This window comes from Malus domestica, chromosome 15 (assembly GCF_042453785.1).
Source record: "Malus domestica chromosome 15, GDT2T_hap1".
Lineage (NCBI taxonomy): Eukaryota > Viridiplantae > Streptophyta > Magnoliopsida > Rosales > Rosaceae > Malus > Malus domestica.
Window position 1 is genome coordinate 2,243,982 of NC_091675.1, and position 24,303 is coordinate 2,268,284.

Here is a 24,303-nt window from a genome sequence, read left to right on the forward strand (position 1 = left end):
TGAACTCCACACCTTTCTACCATTGTGGCAAAATGCTACTTACAAATACTAATCATTCAAAATTGTCTTAAATTATTACATTATTTTTATAACTTAATATATATTTTTTATATTATAGAATAAATTTTTATAAAATCACCTAGACCACTTATGTCCTAACCCACTGTTCGACTAAAGCTTAGTATCTTTTATAACCTTGATTTTTTGCACAATGTTTTATAATATTGATATAAGAATTGTACAAAAAACATGAGATGCGCAGAGCCTTACGTTTAATAGAGTCTCATATTTAATGGTCTCCTTAGCATTTTTTTTTTAATTTTGGTTAAAGAAATAATGACTAAAATTAGTAGTTTTTTTATTGGGAATTTTAACGAAAAGCACATGGTACTGTTCACTTTAACGAAAAACCACATTTTTACACTAAAAAGTCAATCCTGGTACTATTCACTTTACCCTTTATTTTGTCCTTATCATTAAAACTCAAAGTTTTCAAACCCTTTTCATTAGTTTTCCTTTTTTTATTTCATGTTATACACATATATATTTACACTAGAGTTGGAGGAAATAAATTAATATCAAACTCGTTATTCACGAGATTCAGGCCTATTACAAGTGAAGAAGACTGTACGTACATAATACTCAATAACAACTGAAATTTTACTGTACCCAGTGCACAAGGCTCCCGCTTTACGCAGGGTCTGGGAGAGGTAAATGTCGGCTAGCCTTACCCCCATTTATGGAGAGGCTGCTCCCAAGTCTCGAACCCGAGACCTACCGCTCATGGGCGAAGGCACTTGCCATCGCACCAAGTGCGACCTCCAGGAATATTGAGTAACATAAACCACAAAATTTAATTATGTCCTCATCTGCAGATATGTCTTAAACGTATATATCCAGAAGTTTTTCCAATAGATAGACATTCAGATAATAATTAAGATACTGACTAGAAATGGAACATACATACTGCTCAAACTGTACAAGGATTTACGTACTAAACGGGTAACTAATTCATAAAGATTTGGGGAGTCAAGCGCGGTTTGACGAGGACATCGAGAGGGGAGAGTTTCATATTTGTAAGTCCGACGCTTCCGGTCATATCAACCGGTGCATTTTTCAGAGTTGAGACATCAAACGCATGTAGAAAACCAGCCAGAGTCAAAAGCGTCACTTGAAGGCCAAAAGTTATACCAGGGCATGCTCTTCTACCACTACCAAAAGGCATGAGCTCAAAATGCTGACCCCTAACATCAATATCTTTATGGGTGGTGAGAAATCTCTCCGGCTTGAACTCCATCGGGTCGGCCCAAACCCGTGGATCGGTTTGGATCTTCCACAGGTTCACCAACAGCCACGTGCCTTTCGGAACATGGTAGCCTCCGACCGTGCCGTCCTCGGTGAATTCCCTTTGGCCAGAGATTGGTCCAGCAGGACATAAACGCATTGCTTCTTTAACAGTTGCTTGCAGGTAGACAAGATTGCTGATATCTGATTCGTTCACTAGCCTTTCTTTACCAACATGCTTGTCTAGTTCTTCATGAACTTTCTTCAAAGCGTGACGGTTATTCAAAAGTAGCGAGAGTGTCCATATCAGAGTCACCATGGTTGTGTCACTCCCTCCAAGAATCAGACTCTACAAATAATTGAATCATAATTCGCTTGGGTAGTTAAAACCAAATTTAACCGAGAAAATTTAATTAATTAGTTTGAACTTTTAAAAGAGAGACAATCTAGTTAACTATAAACGAATTTAGTATGTACCAAACATGTTGCTTTGATGACTGTATCAGTATCGAAGCCTGAAACATGTGCTCCATCAAGGACTGAAAGCATCACACCCATGAAATCTTGCTGATCTTGGCCTTTAGCTCTTCTCTGCTTGTGCTCCTCCAACCATCCCATAACAATACTGTCCAACGCTTTGGCAGTTTTTTTCATAGCCTTCTGATGACCGCCCAAATCCAACCACCAAAGCCAAGGAATAGCATCTCCCAACACAAACATTCCCACCAGGTGAAAGAACTCCCTCATGGCCTTTTGCCACGCTCTTGCCTCTTTCTCATCATTCGAATTGCCATTAACAACATTAAGGACTCTCTTTCCGGCAATCATCCTTAAAATCACATTTAGAGTCAAATCCCCAAACCACTGTTTCATCTCCACCGAAATATCGGCCGACGATCCACCATCTTTTCTTTCGGTCCATCGCTTATACAGCTTTTTTAAACGCATCTCCACTTCGGATACTCGAACGCTTTTGAGTAACTCGAGCCTTCGGTTTGAGAGTAGCTCGAGGGATGTAAGTTTGCGTATTTTGCGCCAGTATGGACCGTAGGGGCTAAAGCCGAACATAGCAAAGTCATAGCTCAAGTGCTTAATCCCTAGGGTAGCGGGACGGGAGGAAACAATGGAGTCATTGGTGGTGAAGCACTCCTTGGCAGCCTCCCAAGTATTTATCACCAGAGCTGAGTGGATGCCAATGTTGAAGGTGAAAATTGGTCCATTTTTGTCAACCAAGGCTCCCAAGGTTATATGGGGAAGCTGGGATCCTCCGAATAGATCGAGATGACCTAGCAGAGGCAACCCACCTGCCAATTTTGGTGGTTTGGAACCCCTGGAATTGGTAGCTGCCCTAAACTTTTGTATGAAATAGTACGAAAATAGAAGTACGGCAAAGAGTCCAGCTATGGCAGTGTTTAGGAATGGGAAAGAGAACTCCATTAATTGGAGCTTGGGTTACTTGGTTATCTATCACTACAATGATTCTTATTTATTGTACACGATAACATAATTCCGAGAGATTGAGGATCCTCTCTCGGATCATTTTACGAGGATAGTAGGGATTCTTAAATCGTATCTATTCATCGTTCATCGTATATCGTACGATCATCTTTTTGTAATGTATTATTTATATTTAATTTTAAATAAAAATATTTAAAATAATTTTTAATTACACGATATATAATGAACGAATATAATTTAAAATTTTCTAAAATCCTCACAAAAAGAATTCAGAGAAAATCCTCGAGAATCTACGCTCAGATATACTTTTGGCTTTTCCAATGGATTATTGGGATTTGGATCCTCTCCGAGGTAATTGATTGGAATTCTCTGATTAGTGTTCGTAAACAGTTGAATTTTTATTCAACGACGACAAACAAAGAAATCTTTTAAAAATTATAATAATTGTAGCCCAACCTTTTGCCTGAGGATCCAAATCCGAATTATTGATCTCTAGGAAGGAAACTGCCAATCGATCACTACCATAGAAAATCCTCCAGAATCTACGCTCAGATATACTTTTGACTTTTCCAATGGATTATTGATCCCTAGGAAGCAAACTGCCAATCGATCACTACCACAAAACGAAAGCATTGTCAGTGGTCCAGTACTTTACGTGAAAAGCTAAAAGTTATCAGGAAAGAAAAATGTGTTATTCTATCAGGACAACTGTTACGGAAACAATCTCAAAGTGAGATTTTACGTAGCTTCACCGTAACATTATATTTTTGGCAGAATATGTTATAAAGCCGGAAGAAGAAGAGTCATAAAAACTAGAAATATGACCCGCGCGTTGGTGCGGGATTAAAAACTGTATTAAAAAATTATGTTTCAAGGCTATAAGAGATTGTTATAAATCGTTAATGTTATTTAAACTGAAAGATGTTTAAACTTTTTGTAAGTATTTTACATGAAAAGTATAAATTGGGTGAACGAACTTTTTGATACGATGGATGTCATTGCAGACCATTTTAAATTAAACGAAGAAGGTACGTAGTTGGACGCATGGTAGTTGATACGAAATCTATTATCAATGTATCCTGCAAAACATCACGGAAATAATAAAAAACAATTCTGACAGATGACAGTAAAATAGTGAGACAAACTTGTACTAAACGTACAAACAGGACAAATACTAATTAAGGGGAAAATAACCAAGAATAAAAAGATGAGGCTTTTCAAAGCCTACCAAATAGAATCACCAAGCAATTTTCCAAAGCATTAAGTGATTTTTTGCAATCCTTCTTCGTAAATTTACAAAAAAACACAGGAATAATTATATAAGCAACTAATAAGCTAAAAAGCTGATACAAATTAAGAAGAAAGCATTGAAATTAAAACAATACAATATTTTAACACAAATTGAATGATTCAAATCTCTGTATAGTTATCAATAAAACAGGTGAGTGCATTTTCAACTCTTTGGGTTATTTACTTGAGGTAGATTACACCCTTCACATGCTCGGTGAGGAAAACCAAAACCAATTAATAGCAAATTTAAGGAAAACATCCATTCTAAATATGAAACGAAAGCACATATGTCAAGTCAATCTTCTTACTATATTCATTTCATCCAATGATGCATCAAATATAAAAATTAAATTATACCTCTACTTTGTAACGTTTTGATTTTGTTTTATCTGCAGCTAAACCAAAATTTCGACGGTTCCCAGTATAATTATGTGAAACCAGATAGCAACACCATGTAAAAGTCATATTGGGTGTCCACACCCACACCTATCAATTTACACATAAATTTGAACTTTGAATTACTTGGGTTTCAAAAATATTTGCACAAAAATTTGAAAAAAGATGAATAAATTGAAACAAAGTAATATCCACTGGCAATTGAGACTGACCCAAACCTGTTATCAAGCTCTGCTATACGAAATAGAAGTGGGCTGCTAAGAGAACTGTGCAGCATCGACAAAGTCTAGAACAACCTAGATATTTACAAAAGTCAAATTTACAGCCAAAGAAGCAATTATTTACTGAATTATAAAGAAAAATCTTCACAAAATAGTGTCTAGTTTTACAAATAAATGAAACCCAAATTAAATTTCTTGATAAAAACTAAAAGCTTGAAAGATTAACTGATTAAGAAAAAACGCATGAATCCTACCATAGAAAAGATGCAAACTTTTGCATTGGCAAACGATTCATAATCTAAAAATGATATCTTAAACAGAACACATTAATCCAAGTCAAAAGTTCCCAAATTTAAATCAACCAATACGAACAAAATATAAAACATGGTTCATTGTTTCTCTTTGCATTTTAAATCACATGGTGTTTCCCAATATACTATTGTCTTAACATTTCTTATACTCATGCATTAGATAAAAAATGATACCATGCTAAAATTACATGGACTGCTTTATCACGGTTTAAGGAAGCAACCCCAAATCATAGTATCTACATATTTTTTCAGATTATCTAAAACACTTAAGCAAAACCATCACTTCTCCAATGAAGCCATGTGAGGTGAGCACCTGAATCGACAATGAAGAAACAAAGAAATCAATCTTCGATCACCAAACAAAGATTCAAACCCAAAGCTGTGTAATTCATCAAAAAAATTGACAGAATTGATGAACAAATTGACACAATCGATTGAAGAAAGTGCAAAAATTATTAAACCTGATCTTCTGGACGCGATGCGATGGGGAGAAATCACATCAACCAGCAACCAATCATGCATCCATAACCTTCCAATACGCAAGAAATCGAAATAAAAATGGAGCTCCAGAAATCACACGAAACATAATTTAAAGTTGTGAATCAACAAAACACAGAATTCTGAATAGATCTGCTTGTCTAATAACAAATCAAATTGACAGCAGCAATTCTTTGTTCTACGTTCTTCCAATGATGATCGGGCAATACTGTTGTTAACGTAGATAAAGGTAAAGGACACAAACCTATAACAACTAATTCAAATATATTCCTTTCAATCTATAAACTAATTCAAAGATTTGCTCTTCCTAGATATCTAAGGAAAGGAATAACATCTCTAATGTTGTCAATACCAGTAGCAAACAGAACCATCCGTTCAAATCCTAAACCAAAACCACAATGTTTGACAGCCCCGAAGCGCAGCAAGTCAATGTACCACTCATATGGCTCAGCAGCAAAGATAAAATCTTTTGCAACACATAAATGGAAACACCAAGTCATCCAACCATAAAACAACACAGCAACGACACCAAAATTAAAAATAAATAAATCCCACAGATTGGACTTTCACACTATAGAAAACATAACTTTCACAATATTAAAAAATACAATTTGTTGCAGAAAATGCGTAAAAAACCGAAATTATTTACCTTGAACATAATTGGCTTCCAAGCTTGTATACAGAAGCCCCAAAAAACGAAAAGCACAGTGACCTGAAACAAAACACAGAAGCAAATCATACAACCAAACAACAGATCTAAGGATATAAACAAAACACCCAAAATTACAAAAACTAAATTGCAAATAACGTAGAGCAACGCGTTCTGAAACGAAAAACACAAACAAATCATCGACCCGGACAGCGGATCTAATGATATAAAGAAAATACCCAGAATAAGAAAAAAAAAAAAATTCATCCACAAATCCCACCTCAACATGGAAAACTACCAGAAAAAAAAAGTTAAAAAATACTCACCAATAAACGACGGTGGACCTTGGAGGTAACAAATCACCCTGATAAAATGGAAAAACCAACCAAGACGAAAATTAATAGAAATAAATTATTGAAATTAACACCCAAATTCCAGAAATGAAGAAAAATAGAACCTTAATATGGAAATTGAAGCTTTACTTGCAGATCGGCAACGGCAAACGACATCCAGTGGCAGGGTACCTCAAGAGTGAGAGAGACAGCTGAGAGATGAGTGAGAGACGCAGAGAGAAGTCGAGATTTGAGAGCGATAGAAACAGACTTTTGTGAGAGAGAAAAGTGAATACGGAAGGAAAAGTGCAGAAAATGTCAAAGCATAACTTTTTACTGATGATCGACGCGTGGGCAAGGCGGGCAAATCCAGAAGACGGAGAGGATAAATGCGTGGCCTCGGAGGGTAAGGAAGTCATTTCACTGTAGAAAAGAAGGCAAAAAAGTGACTTAACAAACGAATTGAGGGGTATTTTGGTCCGCACACTGCTCTAAAACAGTAACCATATGTTTGGGTTTTAGTATATATAGAATGTGAGGTGGTATAGGAGAGATTTTCGGGGTATTCAGAACATGAAGTGATACATCATATGTTATTATACAAGTGATGAAATACTTTTGTTAAAAATTAACGATTTATAAATAAAACTTTCCTCTACTTATGTGAAATAACGTTCTTTAGTTCATCACGTCAGGTGAAAATATTATCTTTCTCCATTTGATCATAATGGAGGGTGTAACTATTTAAACTTATCCGATTATATAACACTACTGTTTAATTTTTAATTGTTATGTAAATAATCATGTGAAGGCTCATATTATAACTCTTAGAATTTGTAATTAAGTTGGTTAAAAAAATTTAATTTTATATTTTTAAAAACATAATAACAAGAAAAAAGGTCTATAATTATTTCAATAATTTAAAAAAGTGAGACAGTTTTGAATCTAAAATATATGAGTAAATTACCAACAATCATTACTTTAGTCTAAAGAAGGCTTTTCAATTGCACTGTACAAATGAACAGTGTTTTAAACCACATTTCAGTTTATTTACAAGATTGCCACTCGGATGCTTTTAACCACCTTTCACTTAATTTACAAAATTGCCACTCAGGCTTAAAAACCTATTTTCAGCCGTTGGCTGCATTTGACGTTTGAATCGGCGAGAGAGAGGGGAGGGGGACATCACGCCTGACAAATTGGAGAGAGACAATCGCTCCCATTTTTTACTCGGAGACAGCTGGGTGTGCCTCTGGCGAGCGGAGAGAGGGGGATAGAGCGACTACAGAGGAGGGAGACACAGAGCCTGACAGATTGGAGAGAGATGGGAGCTATGAGTTTGGACGGAGTGAGAGAGATATTTAGGTAGGTGCTCTGCCAGGCTCTCTCGGCCGCTAATCTTGATGCACACGTGTTGATGATCGTGGGAAGGGAAGAACGATGGTAAAGCTGGCCCTTTCCATTTCCTTCTCAAAGCCTCATTGCCTCTTCCGTCTCGCAGACCCTGCGAGAACGACGGTCTCTCCTCCATCCTATCCTCCAGTCGCCGCCGTCTCCCTTCTCTAGGTAGGGTGTTGTGCGTGTGCAGTCATGCTTGATGATCGTGGAAGCCAGCGATTCAGCTTCTACGACATAGCCTCGACTCTACTTCCATCTCCATTTTCTCTCCTCGCCTTCTCTCTCAGAAATCACCAACGAGCTTAAAAACCACCAAGCCGTTAGAAATCTCTTCGATTCTCTCTCAGAAACTACGAAGCACAACGACCTCTTGCTGAAAAACCGTGAATTTAGTCCCACTTCGAAGGAAATTTTAAGCCCATAAAAGCCTTGGTTTCCTGGTGAGTTCTCCAGCCGATTTGGAGTAGGTAATTTTATGATTTGCAGTTTATTTTGGGAAATGATTGACGGGTTTGCAGTTCATTTTACCATTTCTAGAATATTTGCAGTTTATTTTGGGGGTTTACACTAAAATTGAGGAAGCATATATGAACGCAAAGGCTCGAGGATGTACGACAACTTGGATATGATAGGGTACAAGCTATGACATTTCTGTAAATTCAGTTTCTTTTTTCTTTTCATTTTAGGGGTTTTTTTTAACTGTTTAGTTTTTGGGTTTTGTCTAATTTTTGTGGTCTGCTTTATGGATTGTTCTCTTTGGAAGCTTATTTCCAGCCTTGAGCTTCTTCTTGCCAAAAGAGTGTTGGATTGATTTTTCCTCCTCAAATCAAGGGTTGGTGTCGGGATTGAGGGGTGGGTCCAAAATGGGTATGGTTCTGAGGGAAAGAGGGATGGCAGAGACAGAGGTCATGGAGTTGGGCGTGGGAATTCCAAAAATCAAGGGCTGCTGTCAATGGGTGTTAATATCAGCAATGAGCATGATTGGGATGTGAGTTCTCTCAACCTTTTGATTAATTTTTTATATTTTGGCTTTTTATATAAGACATGTAGCAGCTGAGATTCAAAGCTGCTTCGCTTTCTTTCTCAAGTGTTTCATCAAGGAAGAAGATGGTTAGTTAGTTCTCTATTTTTCAAAAAAATAAAAAAAAATCATCATTTGAAGAATTTTGGGAAAGTTTTGAGATTTTGAGCTTATGATTCATATTTTGTAAACCAAATGAACCCAAGATCCGGATTCCGAAATCTTCAGGACCTGTAGAAGAGGAATATGCCATTGAGATTATTCTTAGTGCGTGCTGAAACAGAATCTCAACAAGACATTACGCTGTTGATTTAATAATCAACTATAGTATTGTGGTCTGAATTCTTTCTTATTAAATTCAGCTGGTATTTTACCCATATTAAGATCTGTATGTGCATCATTTGTTTTTGAGGTCTCTAATCCCAAAGTCTTTTTTGTCAAATCCTTTTAGGAAATTAGCATGTCAAATCACGTTTGTTGATCTTTTTTCGAAGCATATTCACTGAGTACACTACCTGCATAATACAGGCTTATATAATACAAGCTTAGGAAACTATCAGAATTTTTATGTTTGGGAATGAGCTTCCTGCCAAAAGAGAGGTAATTGTCTTATATCTTCTTCTCTCTTTGTGTTTATATTTTTTTTCCTGAGTTGTGTTCGAATATGACAAACAAGAACTACAAAGGCAGCTAAGAATATCCAGCCATCGATTAGATGTTGAAGAATTAATTGGTCGTAGATCTTGGATTTGTAGTGTTTTCATTTCGGAAACATGTGAGACTTTATGCATCATGTATATCTGTGCAATTTTATATCCCTTATATATTTACAGAGCTGTGGCAAAGCTTCTCATAGTCATCAGGATGGTAAAGGTTTAAAAATGTCTAATTTTATTCACATGTGTATTCTTTTTCATGTGTATAAGCAAATGTACATGCATAGGCATGGTGTGTGCGTGTTTCTTCTTTGCTTTACTTTTATTTTTATTGAGATTTGGTCAATATTAAATTCAAATTGATATTTTAGACTTTACTCCTTTTCGTAACCCAACATGTAAAGGGTTAATTCTATTTTTAGGTTGCAGGAAAATACGGTGTATAATCTTGGGAGTGCTTTCGATTCTACTCTCATCTCTAATATGAATATAGGTTACAACCCTGCCCTGTGTAATCCAGAAGCTAAAATCACACCCTTTCAATCTGAACTTCATCGTAGATGTACTCTCTTTCCCTCTTAATTGCTTCTTAGGGCTTCCCTGTTTTGATTTCATCCAATTTGTTAAATTTATTGTTAATTTCAGGGTACTACCATTTTTCTGCTGACTTTGATTCCACACTTCAGAAAGGTATGCCTCTAATTTATGATAAATTTTGCCAATTTGCTTCTTGATTTGGAAAGGTATGACTCCAATTACTTTGTTTTCCAAAGCCATCATAGCATCTGCAACCTCAGTTGTAGAACAAAAGCTAATCCAATTGCTAATCTTAGCATCTGCATCACCAATTCACCATTATCTTTTGATTTTGAGTGCCTTTATCGAATAGAGGGCAACTACACAGTTTTATGTCTTCGATATACAAATATCAACGCTGATTTCTTTTGTTTACTAAATACATGCATAATCTGTGGTTCGTTTGAACTTTGATATATGTCAAAACTTATAATAAAGGTACTGGGACGTTGTTTGGAACAGAGTTGGAGGTGACGATGTGGTGGAAAAGTAAGTCCTCTTACTTTCCTCTCTAGCACATACTACATAATCTTTCCAACTTTGACTAGAATTATATCCACAACTCATTTGCTGGCTACAAGAACTGGATATAGAGTAATGGTTTAATAATGGTTTTAGAATGGTAAATGATCCCAGAAGCAACATGGAATTCAATAGTTGATATTTTGACTATAATTACTTTTTGACACTAACGGCTTGCCACTGGTAGCTTCTTAAGCGGAAGATCCTATTCAATTCCTTATCTCATTGTTGGATTTGCCATTCAATTCCTTATCTTACTTTTGTATTTTTCATGGAGTTTGGGTGCACAATTACAAGGAGAGAAAGAGAGGGTGGGTGCAGTCATTTTCTCTTTCTATATCTTTCCTTTCCCAATTTGCGTCTCTGGTTGTTGGCGTTCGTCTTCCTCCTCAAGGTAAGGACCTTTCAATCAATTTCTGAAGATTTAATATGGGTTTTATTGTTTTAGTTCGAACATTCACGGATCTATGAGCAATAGTTTCAGATCTAATGGTTTTGTTTTCGAATTTTCCTAGCTGTGTAGTTCACCATTTTTTTTGCTTCTGAATCTGAAAAATAGATTGAATTTTTTATATTTTTTTATTGCTGTAGACATAACCCAGAATTTATTTTTTCATTTGGTGAATTGGGTTTGGTTGTTGTACATTTCTCTCTCTGCATCTACAGAACGTTGTTCTACCATGCCTGGGTTTCGAAGTTCCAAATCCAATTTAACGCTTCATCAACTCCACTTAAAGTTTCCTGCATCTCTCTCTCCTCAAATTCTTGGCCAAATAATTTTATAAGCTTCAGGGAAATGATGCTAAAAGTGCTTAAGCTTATCTATCTGTTTATTTATTTTAACTTTTGTTTTAGTTGTTTTTAGAATGAGTACAATTGAATTGCTTGCCTGATTATTTGGTAAAAGTGCTTTTCTGCGAATAATCATTTGTTAAATGTGTTTTTCTGTGAATAATCATTTGTTAGATATGCTTTTGCATTTGAAGATTGACATTCATGTTGCAAGAATTAAGTTGTGATAGATTATTCTGTAGTCCAATTGCGAATGTGTTGATGAAGAGCTGGAACATGTATACACCTGCTTTTAACAACTCTGATTGTTAGGGTTTTCTGGTTTGTTAATTTGGTATTTCCTAAATCTTCACTTTTAGGTTGAGGAGAAAATTGCAAGTTTTTAGGTGTAAATTGTATAGATTTTTTGTCAATTTTATTCTTCATTCTGAAATTTGTGTAATTGGTTGGCTCAAATCTTTATATGGATTGCTTTGTGTGATTGGTTGACTCAAATTTTTCATATTCCTTTGTATGGATTAATTTGTGTAATTGCTTGGCTCAAATCTTTATTTGATCTAACTATTCCAATTTGGCTAATTTGGTTTTTAATTTTTGTTTAGGTTTGATTATATTGGGGTTGAATTCTAAAGTGAGGGTGTGGGGGAATAAGGGTGCAGGATGTGCGCGTAGGGTGCAGGGGTTTCAGGGGTGGTAGGGGGTGGGGTGCGCCTGTGAATTGCGGAGCTGCTCAGCTCTTCCTCTATAAGATGAGTTTCATCCCTGCCTTAATTCACTTAAATCCTGTGATTTCATGCCTTTTTTTGTTCTGATTCTGAGAGCATGTTTCAGATGGTGGTTTAAATTTTTGCTTTGTTCTGCCTCTAGACAGCCGCCACCACCACTTTGTCCAAATCTGATGGCTCAGGCTGTAGCATCTGCGTGAATCTCCCCGTACAATTGGACTCCGCAATGTTTTCCAAATAAACTCCAAACTCCGAAGGTGCAGCTGAAAAGTTAGAATCTGAGGCAATCAAATCCAATCCAGGGAAGAGATTGGATAGCTTCTGAGGTGTGGCTATGATCTGCTCCGACAATTCCAAATGGAGATGAGTTGATTCTTGACATGACTCAGCGTGTGCTCAACACTAAACCTCTTTTTCACATCGAACATAATACTATATATTTCCTTTTTTTTTTATCCATAAAGTTTAGAGGACAAGCAAGGTTTGATGAGAATTTTCAGTAGAATTGTAGATTTCATTTTTAAAGATTTAAAAAAAAAATATTCAACTATCAACTACCACATCATATGTTCTACAAATATTATCTAAAAAGATGATCTATCTACCTTCACCCATTGGTGAGCACTCAAATATTTTGCATGAGTTATATATAAAATGGGAAAATCATATATTTAAAAAAAAATTATTGTGTAATGTTTTCAGTTTCATTTTATAGTCTTAATGTGTTTACAGTGTCAAACTCCAGCCTTTTATGGTTAGTCATTTGCATGCAAAAATTAATGAATTATATATATGTACCAAGCTTGTGGCCTTGTTGATCGTATCAGCATCAAAACCGCCAAGATCTGCACCATCAAGCACAGAAAGCAACACATCTATAATATCCTGCTCTCCTTTTGCATCACCTTTTGCTCTTCTCTGCTTATGCTCTTCAACCCACTCTCCAGCTATGGCGTCCAATTCCTTTGCAATTTTCTTCATTACCTTCTCATGTCCACCCAAATCCAACCACCGCAGATACGGAACCGCATCACCCACCAAAAAACATGCCCAGATAATAAAAAAACTCCCTCAATGCAGTCTGAACCCCACGAGCTTCTTTCTTCCCATCCCCATCGACAGCTATTGAATACCGCTTTCCAGCCACCATTGTAAGGATCACGTTCAGCGACATGTCCCCAACCCCAAGCCATTGCTTCAGCTCTACAACCACTCCATCTTTCGAGCCCTCCTTTTTCTTTGTACTCCAAAGTTCGTGCAACTCTTTCAAGAAAGTAGTCACTTCCGATACTCGAATGTGCTTGAGCAGCTCAACCTTCCGGATTGAGAGCAACTCCAAGGTGACGAACTTGCGAATTTCTCGCCATTAGGGTCCAAATGGTCCGACCCCAAACATGGCGTAGTTGTAGCTAATGTGGGCTAGAGCCGCCATCTTTGGGTGCGAGTTTAGGCCCAAGTCATTGGTTGTGTAGCATTCTTTTGCGATCTCACTGCTGCTTATCACCAACGACGGATGGACGCCAAGGTAGATAGCGAAAATGGGTCCGTACTTGTCTGCCGTGGCTCCCAAAGTTATGAGAGGAGGTGTGGAGCCTCCAAACAAACGAAGGTGACCAAATATATAGGCCATCCACCCTTGGCTTCAGGTGGTGATAATTTTCCCTTGTAATTGGCAGCTCTCCATCTTCGTGATAAGTAATACACGATGATTATTGTGAATAATCCAGCAGTGATAGAGTTTGCATAAGGGAGAGAATCCATTATTGCAGCTTTTTGTGTTATTAGCACCCTGTCATACATGTATATAGGAGTAATATGTGCTCGTTTAATACCCTATGTTTGGATTGAAATGAATAATTCTTTATTTTCAAGGCATATCGATGGGAGAAAAGAAAAAACTGACCAACTAAAAGGTAGATGATAGGTTTAAAAGGTATTAGTTTTCCTCCTGACCACGTATGTTAATAAAAAAGAATCTTGGGTTTTAAACAGTGATTCGATTGATGATGATGTTATATTAAGTTTGACTCGTTGTGATCAATTGTATCATATGTCTTTTCATTCAGTGGAAAATTAATTTTATGACATAGATGTTGTGACCTCCTATTTATGAAAAGATTTTTTAATATACCAGAAATAGAAACGAGTACATTAAATGTAATAATATAATTTGATTTGATTGATCCCGATAGATTGTGAGAGAGGAATCCGAAGAAAACCTCAATCAAAATAGGAGGACAATATTAACCAAGTTCTATTGAAACGGCTAGTTTGTCTGGTAGTGCATGTTGTAAAGAATCAAACTTGAACGCTGGAATTGAAGAATTCTGGAATACATTCGTATAACTAAACAATACTTATAACTAACCAATATTTATGACTAAACAATCTCCTATGAAAATGAATTTTTTGTAAAAATGACCTTCAATTGAAAATTAAAAAATCAAATGATTCTATTTATAAAGTTTATATGATGAGGATATGTTATTCACAACAGGTAAAATGAATTGGAAAACACAAGTATTGTTCATTATTTTACCAGAAAACTAAATGTGGAATAAACGAAAGCATCAAGCTCATTAGTCAAATGTGGTGACTTTCTCCGTGAAATCTAGCTAGCCTTTCTTTCTCATTTGTCCATAGAATTTTACTTTCCACCAATGCTTTGAACTCTCATTTTTTTTTAACTTATTATAATAAATTCGAACGCTTCTCTTCTCCTTAATAATTAAAAAAAAAAAAAGAAGCTTATCACCATAAATTTTAACAAAGCAGCTACGCCAACGTCTATAAAAGCAGCTAGGCAGAAGTGGACCTCCAACGTCTATACTAGACAGAAGTGGACCTCCAACGTCTATACTAGACAGAAGTGGACCTCCAACGTCTATAATTGATGGAAAAGGATCCTCCCGGATCATTTTCCTGAGGATTGTGGGAATTTCGTGATCGTGGTCGTTTATCGTACATTGTACGGTAAAAAATTATTTAAAATTAAATATAAATAGTATCTAACGAAAACTGACCGTACAATGTACGATAAACGATCATGATCACGTAATCCCCGAAATCCCAGAAAAGGGATCCGTCAAGGATTCTTTTCCGAGAGTCAACATATTTTTTTGTGATTTTTATTTCCTTTTATTTTAATAAATTGTAGACTTTTGATTATTTTTTTTTATCAATGTTGACTTTTGTTAAGGATAATACTAGGAAAACTAAATTTGTAGACAAAATTTTGAAAATTAAAGGATATGGAAGTTGATGATTGTTTTATTACTTGAACGTTGATAAACATGTTTATTCCTATTGGTGACACATCATTTAGTTTGTAAATTTAATCTCCCTAACATTACTCTTTGATTAAACATTAATACAAATTAGGTGCCACATGCCATCGTTTTTTATCATAATTAAAAATAAAATAAAATAATTCAGATGAAGCATTTGTTTTTTAAATTACTATTTTGTGTCCCAAAACGACAACCAATTGCAGTATTTGTTTTAACCTGTGCCTAGGAAAAGTCTAACATATAGCACATCTTCAATTTAAGGGAGGGACTATAAGACTTTCAAATATACGGAATGGATAAATTTTACAACAAAAATTTTAATGTGCAATATAATAAAATTGATCCCCAAATCAAAAATCAAAAACCCTAATTTATCCCCTGATTCGAAAATAAAAAACCCTAAATCTTGAACATTAACAGTTGAATCGAGAGAATTGATTGAAATTGACGGAACTCTACGTCGACAACTGAAACAAAAGCAATTTTCGTCGAGTTGTAAGAGGGCGAAGAGAGAAAGGTGGTCGACAGCTACCTGAATAGCGGAATGGGTGGTGGAGGGTCAAGGGGAGAGAGAGTTTGTGCAAGCCGATGATGGAAGATGAAATTGATGGAACTGGGTGATAAATTTCACGATGCCAGGTCACCAAAAAAGGTGTGGTGCGGTGTCGCTGGATAAGAAATAGAGCGATAGAGGGTCAAAGTTGTCATAGGGAGGGACTTGGAGTCTAGAAAGGTTTTGTTGTGAGAAAGAGTTTTTTTTATTTTTTTTATTTTTTTTTAAATTTTTTTGTTTGAGAAGAAAAGAAAAAAAAAAAAAAAGAGTTTTATTTTTTATGAACGGTGAGACCTAATCACATAAATTGGACAGGGAGTCTACAAATGGACCAATTTATTGTGTCCTATTTGTGTACTGGCGAATGGGTGGGTTCTTTTGAAAAACCAAAAAGCCGGAGGCAATAGGCCCAACATAGAGCCCAATCAAAAATGTAATAAAGAGGTATTTTACTATTTTGGTGTACTTTTTTATTGCTAGTGTTACAAGGGAAAGTCAATATACTCTGCGTAATATGCCCATTCCCAAATACTCATAAGCTCTTTATTGATTTTATGACCATAAAGATGGACAAATATCTGTATATAATCAATAACAACGAAAATGTCTTCTTCATACAAATAATATTATATATTTTCTTCTTTTATTTATATAATTCAAAAAACAAGCGAGGTTTGATAAGAACTTTGAGTGGAGTAGCCTTCACGTTGGTCAGCCCAAAACTCTCCGTCATATCAATTGGTGCACTAGATGGGTTCGAGATTTCAAACGCATGTAGAAAGCTAGCCAATGTAAATTGCACAATTTGAAGGCCAAATGCCAAACCAGGGCATGCTCTTCTACCACTTCCAAATGGAATCAACTCAAAATGATGACCCTTCACATCAACATCCTTATGGGTGGTAAGAAATCTCTCTGGCTTGAACTCGAATGGATCGGGCCAATTTTTAGGGTCTGTTTGGAGCTTCCAGAGGTTCATGATCAACCGGGTGCCCTTTCGAATATGGCACCCAGCAATGGTGCAATCCTCAGTGAATTCACGTGGCCCTGATAATGGTGCTGCTGGGTATAAACGTAATGTCTCCTTTACAATAGCTTGGATGTAGACCAAGTTGCTTATATCTTCTTCACTCACAACTCTTTGTCTGCCTATTTTCGTGTCCAGTTCGTTTAGGGCTCTCTTCAGAATGTGAGGGTTGTTCACCAATAATGATATTGCCCACGTTAATGTCACCATGGTGGTATCGGTACCTCCTGCAATCATATTCTGCTCAAGGAATATTTGATTAATTAATTAGGATATATAAATTCTTAAGAGTGAGGTTACATCTGTACAATTTTACATTGATAATTTTCTTGTCTTTATCTTATTTAGGTGAAAATATATATTAAAATGTTAAAATATGTCCCACCTTGACTACTAAGTAGACAAACTTATACTGTTTGTACACATTGGTGAGCACTCAAATATTATAAAATTGGAAATCATCTTAAAATTCATTCCAGATAGCCACCCCAATATGTAGTGAAAGTAATTATAAATTCCATTTTTACATGATGTCTATATGAGAAATATGTCAAAATCATTGTACTATTAATCACTATATCATTGAAATGAAAGTTTATTGACAATCCAAAACAGTTCTCAGCAATTAACAGTACATTGTTAATAATAAGAAATTGTACATGATTTTAGAATATACAGAAAATTTCTTGTTTAGATTTTCATTTTCTTTTATAGACCATGCAATTAGCTTAATTAAGTAATGAAGGTAAAAATAAAATCTTAATGTGTTTGGTGTCTAACTCCAGTCTTTTATGGTTAATTATTTGCATGCAAAAATTAATGAATTATATATAATTACCAAGCTTGTGGCTTTGTTGATCGTATCAGCATCAAAACCGCCAAGGTCTGCACCATCAAGCACAGAAAGCATCGCATCTATGAAGTCCTGCTCTCCCTTTGCACCACCTTTTGCTCTCCTCTGCTTATGCTCTTCAACCCACTCTCCAACAATGGCGTCCAATTCCTTTGCAGTTTTCTTCATTGCCTTCTCATGCCCACCCAAATCCAACCACCGCAGATAAGGAACCGCATCACCCACCAAAAACAATCCCACAAAGTGAAAAAACTCCCTCAATGCATTCTGAACCCTGAGCGCTTCTTTCTTCTCATCCTCATCGGCAGCTACTGAATACCTCTTTCCGGCCACCATTCTAACAATCACGTTCAGCGACATGTCCCCAAACCATTGCTTCAGCTCTACCACCACTCCAGATTTCGAGCTCTGCTTTTTCCTTGTACTCCAAGTTTCGTGCAATTCTTTCAAGAAAGTAGTCACTTCCGAGACTCGAATGTGCTTGAGCAGCTCAACCCTCCGGTTTGAGAGCAACTCCAAGGTGGTGATCTTGCGAATTTCTCGCCAATAGGGTCCAGATGGTGCGAACCCAAACATGGCGTAGTTGTAGCCAATGTGGTCGACAACTGCCATCTTTGGGCGCGAGTTTACTTTCAAGTCATTGGTTGTGAAGCATTCTTTTGCGATCTCGCTGCTGCTTATCACCAATGACGGATAGACGCCAAGGCGGATAGTGTAAAGGGGTCCATACTTGTCCGCCATGGCTCCCAAAGTTATGTGAGGAGGTGTAGAGCCTCCTAACAAAGGAAGGTGACCCAATATAGGCCATGCACCCTTGGCTTCAGGTGGTGACAATTTGCCCTTGTGATTGGCAGCTCTCCATCTTCGTGATAAGTAATATGACACGATGATTATTGTGAATAAACCAGCAGTGATAGAGTTTGCATAAGGGAAAGAATCCATTATTGCAACTAAACCATTAGAAAGCTAGAGACAAAATGGATTTTTATTGAACCGGGTGAAGGATTAAGTTGATTTGTGTTATCAGCGCCATATATATATATAGGAGTAATATGGGACCATTAGAAAGCTGGAGACAAAATGGATTTTTATTGAACTGGGTGAAGGATTAAGTTGATTTGCGCCATACCCATACATACATACATACATACATACATACATACATATATATATATATATACCCACATAGGTACCCACATCAACTTAATAAATTATTTTGTCACCTTTAATCGCAGCCATGCATGACTGATACCCACATAGGTACCCACATCAACTTAATAAATTATTTTGTCACCTTTAATCGCAGCCATGCATGACAAACCATGCTTGCAATTTGTCTGTAGCGTATTTTTCATAGTAAGTGTTTGCTCTGAAAATTCAAATTTAAACACAGTTTAATTAGTATCAGATAAAATTCTATCTCGTTGAATAATCAACAAACTTAAACGCAGTTTAATCAGTATCAGATAAAATTTCGCATTTAATCAGTATCAGATAAAATTATATCTCGTTGAATAATCAACAAACTTAAACGTAATTTAATCAGTATTAGATAAAATTCTATCTTGTTGAATAATCCACAAACTTGTATCCATTAGCTTCTAGTCCATATACTTAATTTTCAGATTTTGGAGATAGTAATATGGGACCATTAGAAAGCTGGAGATAAAATGGATTTTTATTGAATGATTTGTGTTATCAGCGCCATACATATATATAGGAGTAATATGGGACCATTAGAAAGCTGGAGACAAAATGGATTTTTACTGAACTGGGTGAAGGATTAAGTTGATTTGTGTTATCAGCGCCATACATATATATAGGAGTAATATGGGACCATTAGAAAGCTGGAGACAAAATGGATTTTTACTGAACTGGGTGAAGGATTAAGTTGATTTGTGCTATCAGCGCCATACCCATACATACATACATACATACATACATACATACATATATATATATATATATATATATATATTGATACCCACGTAGGTACCCACATCAACTTAATAAATTATTTTGTCACCTTTAATCGCAGCCATGCATGACAAACCATGCTTGCAATTTGTCTGTAGCGTATTTTTTATAGTGAGTGTTTGCTCTGAAAATTCAAATTTAAACGCAGTTTAATTAGTATCAAATAAAATTCTATCTCGTTAAATAATCAACAAACTTAAACGCAGTTTAATCAGTATCAGATAAAATTATATCTCGTTGAATAATCAACAAACTTAAACGCAGTTTAATCAGTATCAGATAAAATTCTATCTCGTTGAATAATCCACAAACTTGTATCCATTAGCTTCTAGTCCATATACTTAATTTTCAGATTTTGGAGATATGTAAAGACTCAAACGTAATACACTAAGGGTGCGTTTGTTGCACCGAATTATCTCGGACTGGACTAGTTTCAGGGACTAAGCTGGACTGACTTAGATTAGACTAAGGTAGACTAACTTAGTGAAGCGTTTGGTGCGGTGTCAGACTAAAAAGCTGGACAATAACAAATATTTTTTAATTCATATTTTATTAATATTTTATATTATTTAATACATATTTAGTATTATTTTATTACTACCACTATCTTTTTTTTTCATTCTAGAAATCACCCATTCCCATTCCTGATTCTTTTCCGCTAATCTCCTCATTTCTTTCCAAGTTTGCTCCGTCCCTCTCCCTCTGTTTCTTCCTCTTTCTTCTTCGCCCCTCTCTCTCTCTCTTCATCTCCATCTTTTTCTTCCTATTTCTCTCTGCTCATCTCCCTATTTTCTTCCTATTTTTTCTAGGACCCAATTGGCAAATCAGAACCCATTCAGAGTCTGGGTCATCTGGGTATTCATGGGTCTGCTTCTCCAGCGTCAATAGCAAAGGTCTGCGATCAGGGAGTCTGGACTAGGTGGAGTGTGAGCAGAGCTGCTAAGTGTTTCAGATGCACAGTGATTTTGTATTTTTTTTTTCGCTTTTTTGTTATGAATTTTGGATTTGGATCTAGTTTTGAAAATGGAAATATTGCAGAAATTTTTGCCTTTTGTTTCCAATTTTGTGGGATCTGGATTTGAAAATGGTAGATGATAGGGGCGAAGCAAGGCAGAGTTTGTATATGGGACCTGGGTTCAACATCTTGCGAGCAACAAGTTGATGGGAGGGCGAAGCAAGGAGGAACGAAGCAGGAGGAGTTGGGCTTAGCAGTCCGGTCAATTTTGAGGGGTCTCGCTAAAACCCCTAGCGAACTACTTAGTCCCGTTTAGTCGGGGCGAGTGTCATTAAAACTTGTCCCAATTTGTATCAAACACGAGACTAGACTCCCACTTAGTCTAGTCCAGTTTAATGAATGCTAGTGAATGCAAACAAACACACCCTAAGAACATTCAACGTTCTTGATCTATCACAAAATAATTAGATAGTATTTACCTTTTATGAAATGAATGATTACTTCCCATGTCTGACAAGGCAGCACCGAGATTATAGCAGCATGAATTAGCCTAATGCCCTATGACTTATTAGGAGGCATATTGTCTGCCCTTTTGATATGGTGTCCTTCACATCCCCTCCTATTTGTACGGTCACAGATAAGCCACGTCAACATTTTATATTAATTTTTTTATAGAGATAATAAGACAAAAAGTAATAGGAATATAAAATGTTGACATGACTTAACCGTGACCGCACAAATAGGAGGGAATGGGAAGGGCACCATAACAGGAAGTCAGACAATATGCCTCCGACTTATTAATGGGTACTAGTTAAAGCATTTAATTTGATTTCATCTTATACTATCGTCACCATTACGAATCTCATCTCTACATTCTAATGATATCAATTTAAACGAGTTTTTATAGGTACCTACGCTAACTTAATAAATTAATTTGTCACTTTTAACAGCAACCACGCATGACAAACTATGCGTGCAATTTGTCTGTAGCGTAATTTCCATAGTGAATGCTTGCTCTGACAATTCAAACTTCAACGCAATTTAATCAGTATCAGATAGAATTTTATCTCGTTGAATAATCAACAAACCTAAATGTAGTTTAGTTAGTATCAAATAAATTTTTATCTCGTTGAATAATCAACAAACTTGTATCCATTAGCTTTTAGTCAATGTACTTAACTTTTAGATTTTGGAGATATGTAAATAGTCAAACCTAATACCCTAAGGGGGCGTTTGTTTGCCCTCACTAAGTGGGACTGGACTAGACTGGACTAGCTGTTAGTCTAATACTGTGTTTGTTCCATGCTGGGACTAACATTAATGAGACTAAAGGGGACTAGCATGAACAAAACCCTTCACTAAGAGGTCTTAGCGAGACCCCCCAATAACCATGGGACTAGCTAAGACTATCTTTTCTCGTCCTTGTCATGCTCAACAACTACTCCCGATAGACTCCCCGTCATCTCCGGTCACCTAAATCATAATAAAATATTAATAATTTATATATTAAATAATATAATATTAGCATTTGTTATTATCCAGCTTCTTAGTCCAACACTGCACCAAACGCTTCACTAAGTTAATCCAGCTTAGTCTAGTCTAAGCCAGTCCAGCTTAGTCCTTGAAGCTAGTTCAGTCCGAGATAGTCCGGCGCAACAAACGCCGAACATTCAACGTTCTTGATTTATCACAAAGTAATTAGATAGTATTTATCTTTTATGAAGTACTTCCCATGTCTGACAAGGTAGCATCGAGATTATAACAGCATGAATTAGCCTCATGCCCTATGCTATGACTATCGGCCCTTATCGGTTAAGCAGTGGAGATTTTTATTTTTGGTGAAAAGTGATATTCATTAAAAACCCAAAACGGGGCCATAAAAAGAAGAACAATACTTAGTTACTTAAAGATGAATAGAAACTCTTCTTCAAAATTTCTCAAAATTATTCTTTGTTAATTTATAGAATTTTGTGTATGCTATATAAGGGGTGGTGCTACCTGTTTGTCAAGCAGTTGACATCCATCGGTTTAGGGATGACAATTCCGCACATTATCATGTGTTGCCTCGGTATATATAATGTCTCGGGTTTGGGACATTCCCGCACATGGTGCTGGCGACGGTGGCAGTCCCCCTCCGCCGCCGCCACCATGAGTGCGTTTTTTTTTTTAAATTAAATTTGTTTTCAAACAAAGCAAAATCTTTTCGTTTTCAAATTAAAAAAAAGAGGACAAAATGGTTTTAAGCGGGGTGGAAAAAACTTTTTAAAAAATTAATCAAAACGGTATTGGTAAAAGCATTACGCACCGTCTATGCATTTGCTACCAGGGCCGGCCCAGGCCCAATGCAAGCAGGGCAACCGTCCGGGGCCCAAAAAAATTAGGGGCACCAAAATTATTAAGGCGGTATATTTATATATGTTTTTATAAAAGTATAAATTTATAAAAATTGGTTCAAAGACATAGAAATTTAACTATAAGTGGTGGTTTGTCATTTGAAAATAATGAGGAGGTCTTGGGTTCAAAACACCATGTGTGCTTATTTACTTTCCATTTTTTATAAATTTCTTTTCATAAGAGTATAAATTTATAAAATTTGGTTAAAGGATCAAGAAGTTTAATTATAAACAATGATTTTTTATGTTTAAAATTAACAAGAGGTCCTAAGTTCGAAATGTTTTTTATAAATTTCTTTTCATAAGAGTATAAATTTATAAAATTTGGTTAAAGGATCAAGAAGTTTAATTATAAACAATGATTTTTTATGTTTAAAATTAACAAGAGGTCCTAAGTTCGAAATGTTATGTGCATGTTTATTCTTTTCAATTTTTACAAATTTTGTTTGGTTGTTAATTTATTTTTAGGTACTATCTAGTAGCTATGTGAGTTGTTATTTTTAAATATTCGTTTTAATTCAAGATTAATCTTCAACAAAAAATAATACGTAGACCAAATTTGCAAATTATATGACGTGTTATCAAAATGTTTAATTTAGTGCCCATTCATTAATAATACATATCAATTAAAGACTCAAAAACATCATTATTTTTTAGTCCCATATTGACAAGGTTAGTAAATAAGAAAAAAAAAACACCTCACAATTTATTCAAAAACACATTCAAAGTTCAGATGGAAAACAAAACTCATCATCTATCTACTTGTAGGCCCGAAGTTTTTTTTGTTTCCGTCTCTCAATACAAAATAAAGTAGTCTTTTTGTGTTTCTAAATTATTGAGTTTGAATTGTTTTTCTAAGTATAATTTTATGAATGTCTTACGTGTGAAAATAAATAATTTTCTTACATGAAGTTAGGGCACTTTTTTTTACGTCGCCCCGGGCCTCAAAAATCTCTGGACCGGCCATGTTTGCTACGATAGATTGACTAAACGATTTTAGTTTTAATATATTTTTTCCAGAGATGATCTTTACAGTGTGATTCATAGTATGAACGGTTCTAATCATAAGCACAGAGCTCTGTGATTAAAACATTAAGAATTTTGAGTAAGAATTCATACTCATATT

General features: G+C 35.8%; 4 protein-coding genes across 12 annotated transcripts; 1 reads left to right on the plus strand and 3 right to left on the minus strand.

Annotated features, from left to right (window-relative positions):
• Nucleotides 1-870: 870 nt before the first annotated feature.
• On the minus strand, nucleotides 871-4,391 carry LOC139192237 (cytochrome P450 CYP82D47-like). The gene is made up of 4 exons (XM_070813905.1): nucleotides 3,971-4,391; nucleotides 3,265-3,355; nucleotides 1,762-3,111; nucleotides 871-1,633 (listed from the first exon to the last, which is right to left on the minus strand). Exons 3-4 carry the CDS (start codon nucleotides 2,719-2,721, stop codon nucleotides 1,007-1,009), a joined length of 1,587 nt encoding a protein of 528 aa, XP_070670006.1. The 5' UTR covers nucleotides 2,722-3,111; nucleotides 3,265-3,355; nucleotides 3,971-4,391; the 3' UTR covers nucleotides 871-1,006.
• On the minus strand, nucleotides 3,611-13,151 carry LOC103442641 (uncharacterized). Of its 7 annotated transcripts, none has more exons than XR_011576230.1 (7): nucleotides 12,928-13,151; nucleotides 6,590-6,862; nucleotides 6,434-6,471; nucleotides 6,108-6,170; nucleotides 4,647-4,724; nucleotides 4,390-4,518; nucleotides 3,611-3,821 (listed from the first exon to the last, which is right to left on the minus strand). XR_011576230.1 is itself a non-coding variant. In XM_070813907.1 (7 exons), the coding sequence occupies exons 1-6, from the start codon at nucleotides 13,002-13,004 to the stop codon at nucleotides 5,455-5,457; spliced, it is 600 nt and encodes a 199-aa protein (XP_070670008.1). In that variant the 5' UTR covers nucleotides 13,005-13,151; the 3' UTR covers nucleotides 5,026-5,273; nucleotides 5,422-5,454. The 7 variants fall into 7 exon arrangements, 5 of the variants coding, with proteins under 5 accessions (XP_070670008.1, XP_070670007.1, XP_028950071.1 ...); XM_070813907.1 differs by lacking the exons at nucleotides 3,611-3,821; nucleotides 4,390-4,518; nucleotides 4,647-4,724 and adding exons at nucleotides 5,026-5,273; nucleotides 5,422-5,489; nucleotides 5,811-5,924; XM_070813906.1 differs by lacking the exons at nucleotides 3,611-3,821; nucleotides 4,390-4,518; nucleotides 4,647-4,724 and adding exons at nucleotides 5,026-5,273; nucleotides 5,422-5,489; nucleotides 5,811-5,927.
• On the plus strand, nucleotides 8,689-12,689 carry LOC103441477 (uncharacterized). 3 transcript variants are annotated; one of them, XM_029094240.2, is made up of 7 exons: nucleotides 8,689-8,825; nucleotides 9,387-9,458; nucleotides 9,937-10,076; nucleotides 10,160-10,204; nucleotides 10,529-10,579; nucleotides 10,890-11,006; nucleotides 12,007-12,689. In XM_029094240.2, the coding sequence occupies exons 2-7, from the start codon at nucleotides 9,436-9,438 to the stop codon at nucleotides 12,099-12,101; spliced, it is 471 nt and encodes a 156-aa protein (XP_028950073.2). In that variant the 5' UTR covers nucleotides 8,689-8,825; nucleotides 9,387-9,435; the 3' UTR covers nucleotides 12,102-12,689. The 3 variants fall into 3 exon arrangements, with proteins under 3 accessions (XP_028950073.2, XP_070670012.1, XP_070670013.1); XM_070813911.1 differs by lacking the exon at nucleotides 12,007-12,689 and adding an exon at nucleotides 11,279-11,537; XM_070813912.1 differs by lacking the exon at nucleotides 12,007-12,689 and adding an exon at nucleotides 11,279-11,537 and having other exon boundaries at nucleotides 9,937-10,007.
• Nucleotides 13,152-16,493: 3,342 nt separating the features above from the next.
• On the minus strand, nucleotides 16,494-18,973 carry LOC114821742 (strychnine-10-hydroxylase-like). The gene is made up of 2 exons (XM_070813913.1): nucleotides 17,838-18,973; nucleotides 16,494-17,239 (listed from the first exon to the last, which is right to left on the minus strand). Exons 1-2 carry the CDS (start codon nucleotides 18,792-18,794, stop codon nucleotides 16,616-16,618), a joined length of 1,581 nt encoding a protein of 526 aa, XP_070670014.1. The 5' UTR covers nucleotides 18,795-18,973; the 3' UTR covers nucleotides 16,494-16,615.
• Nucleotides 18,974-24,303: the final 5,330 nt, after the last annotated feature.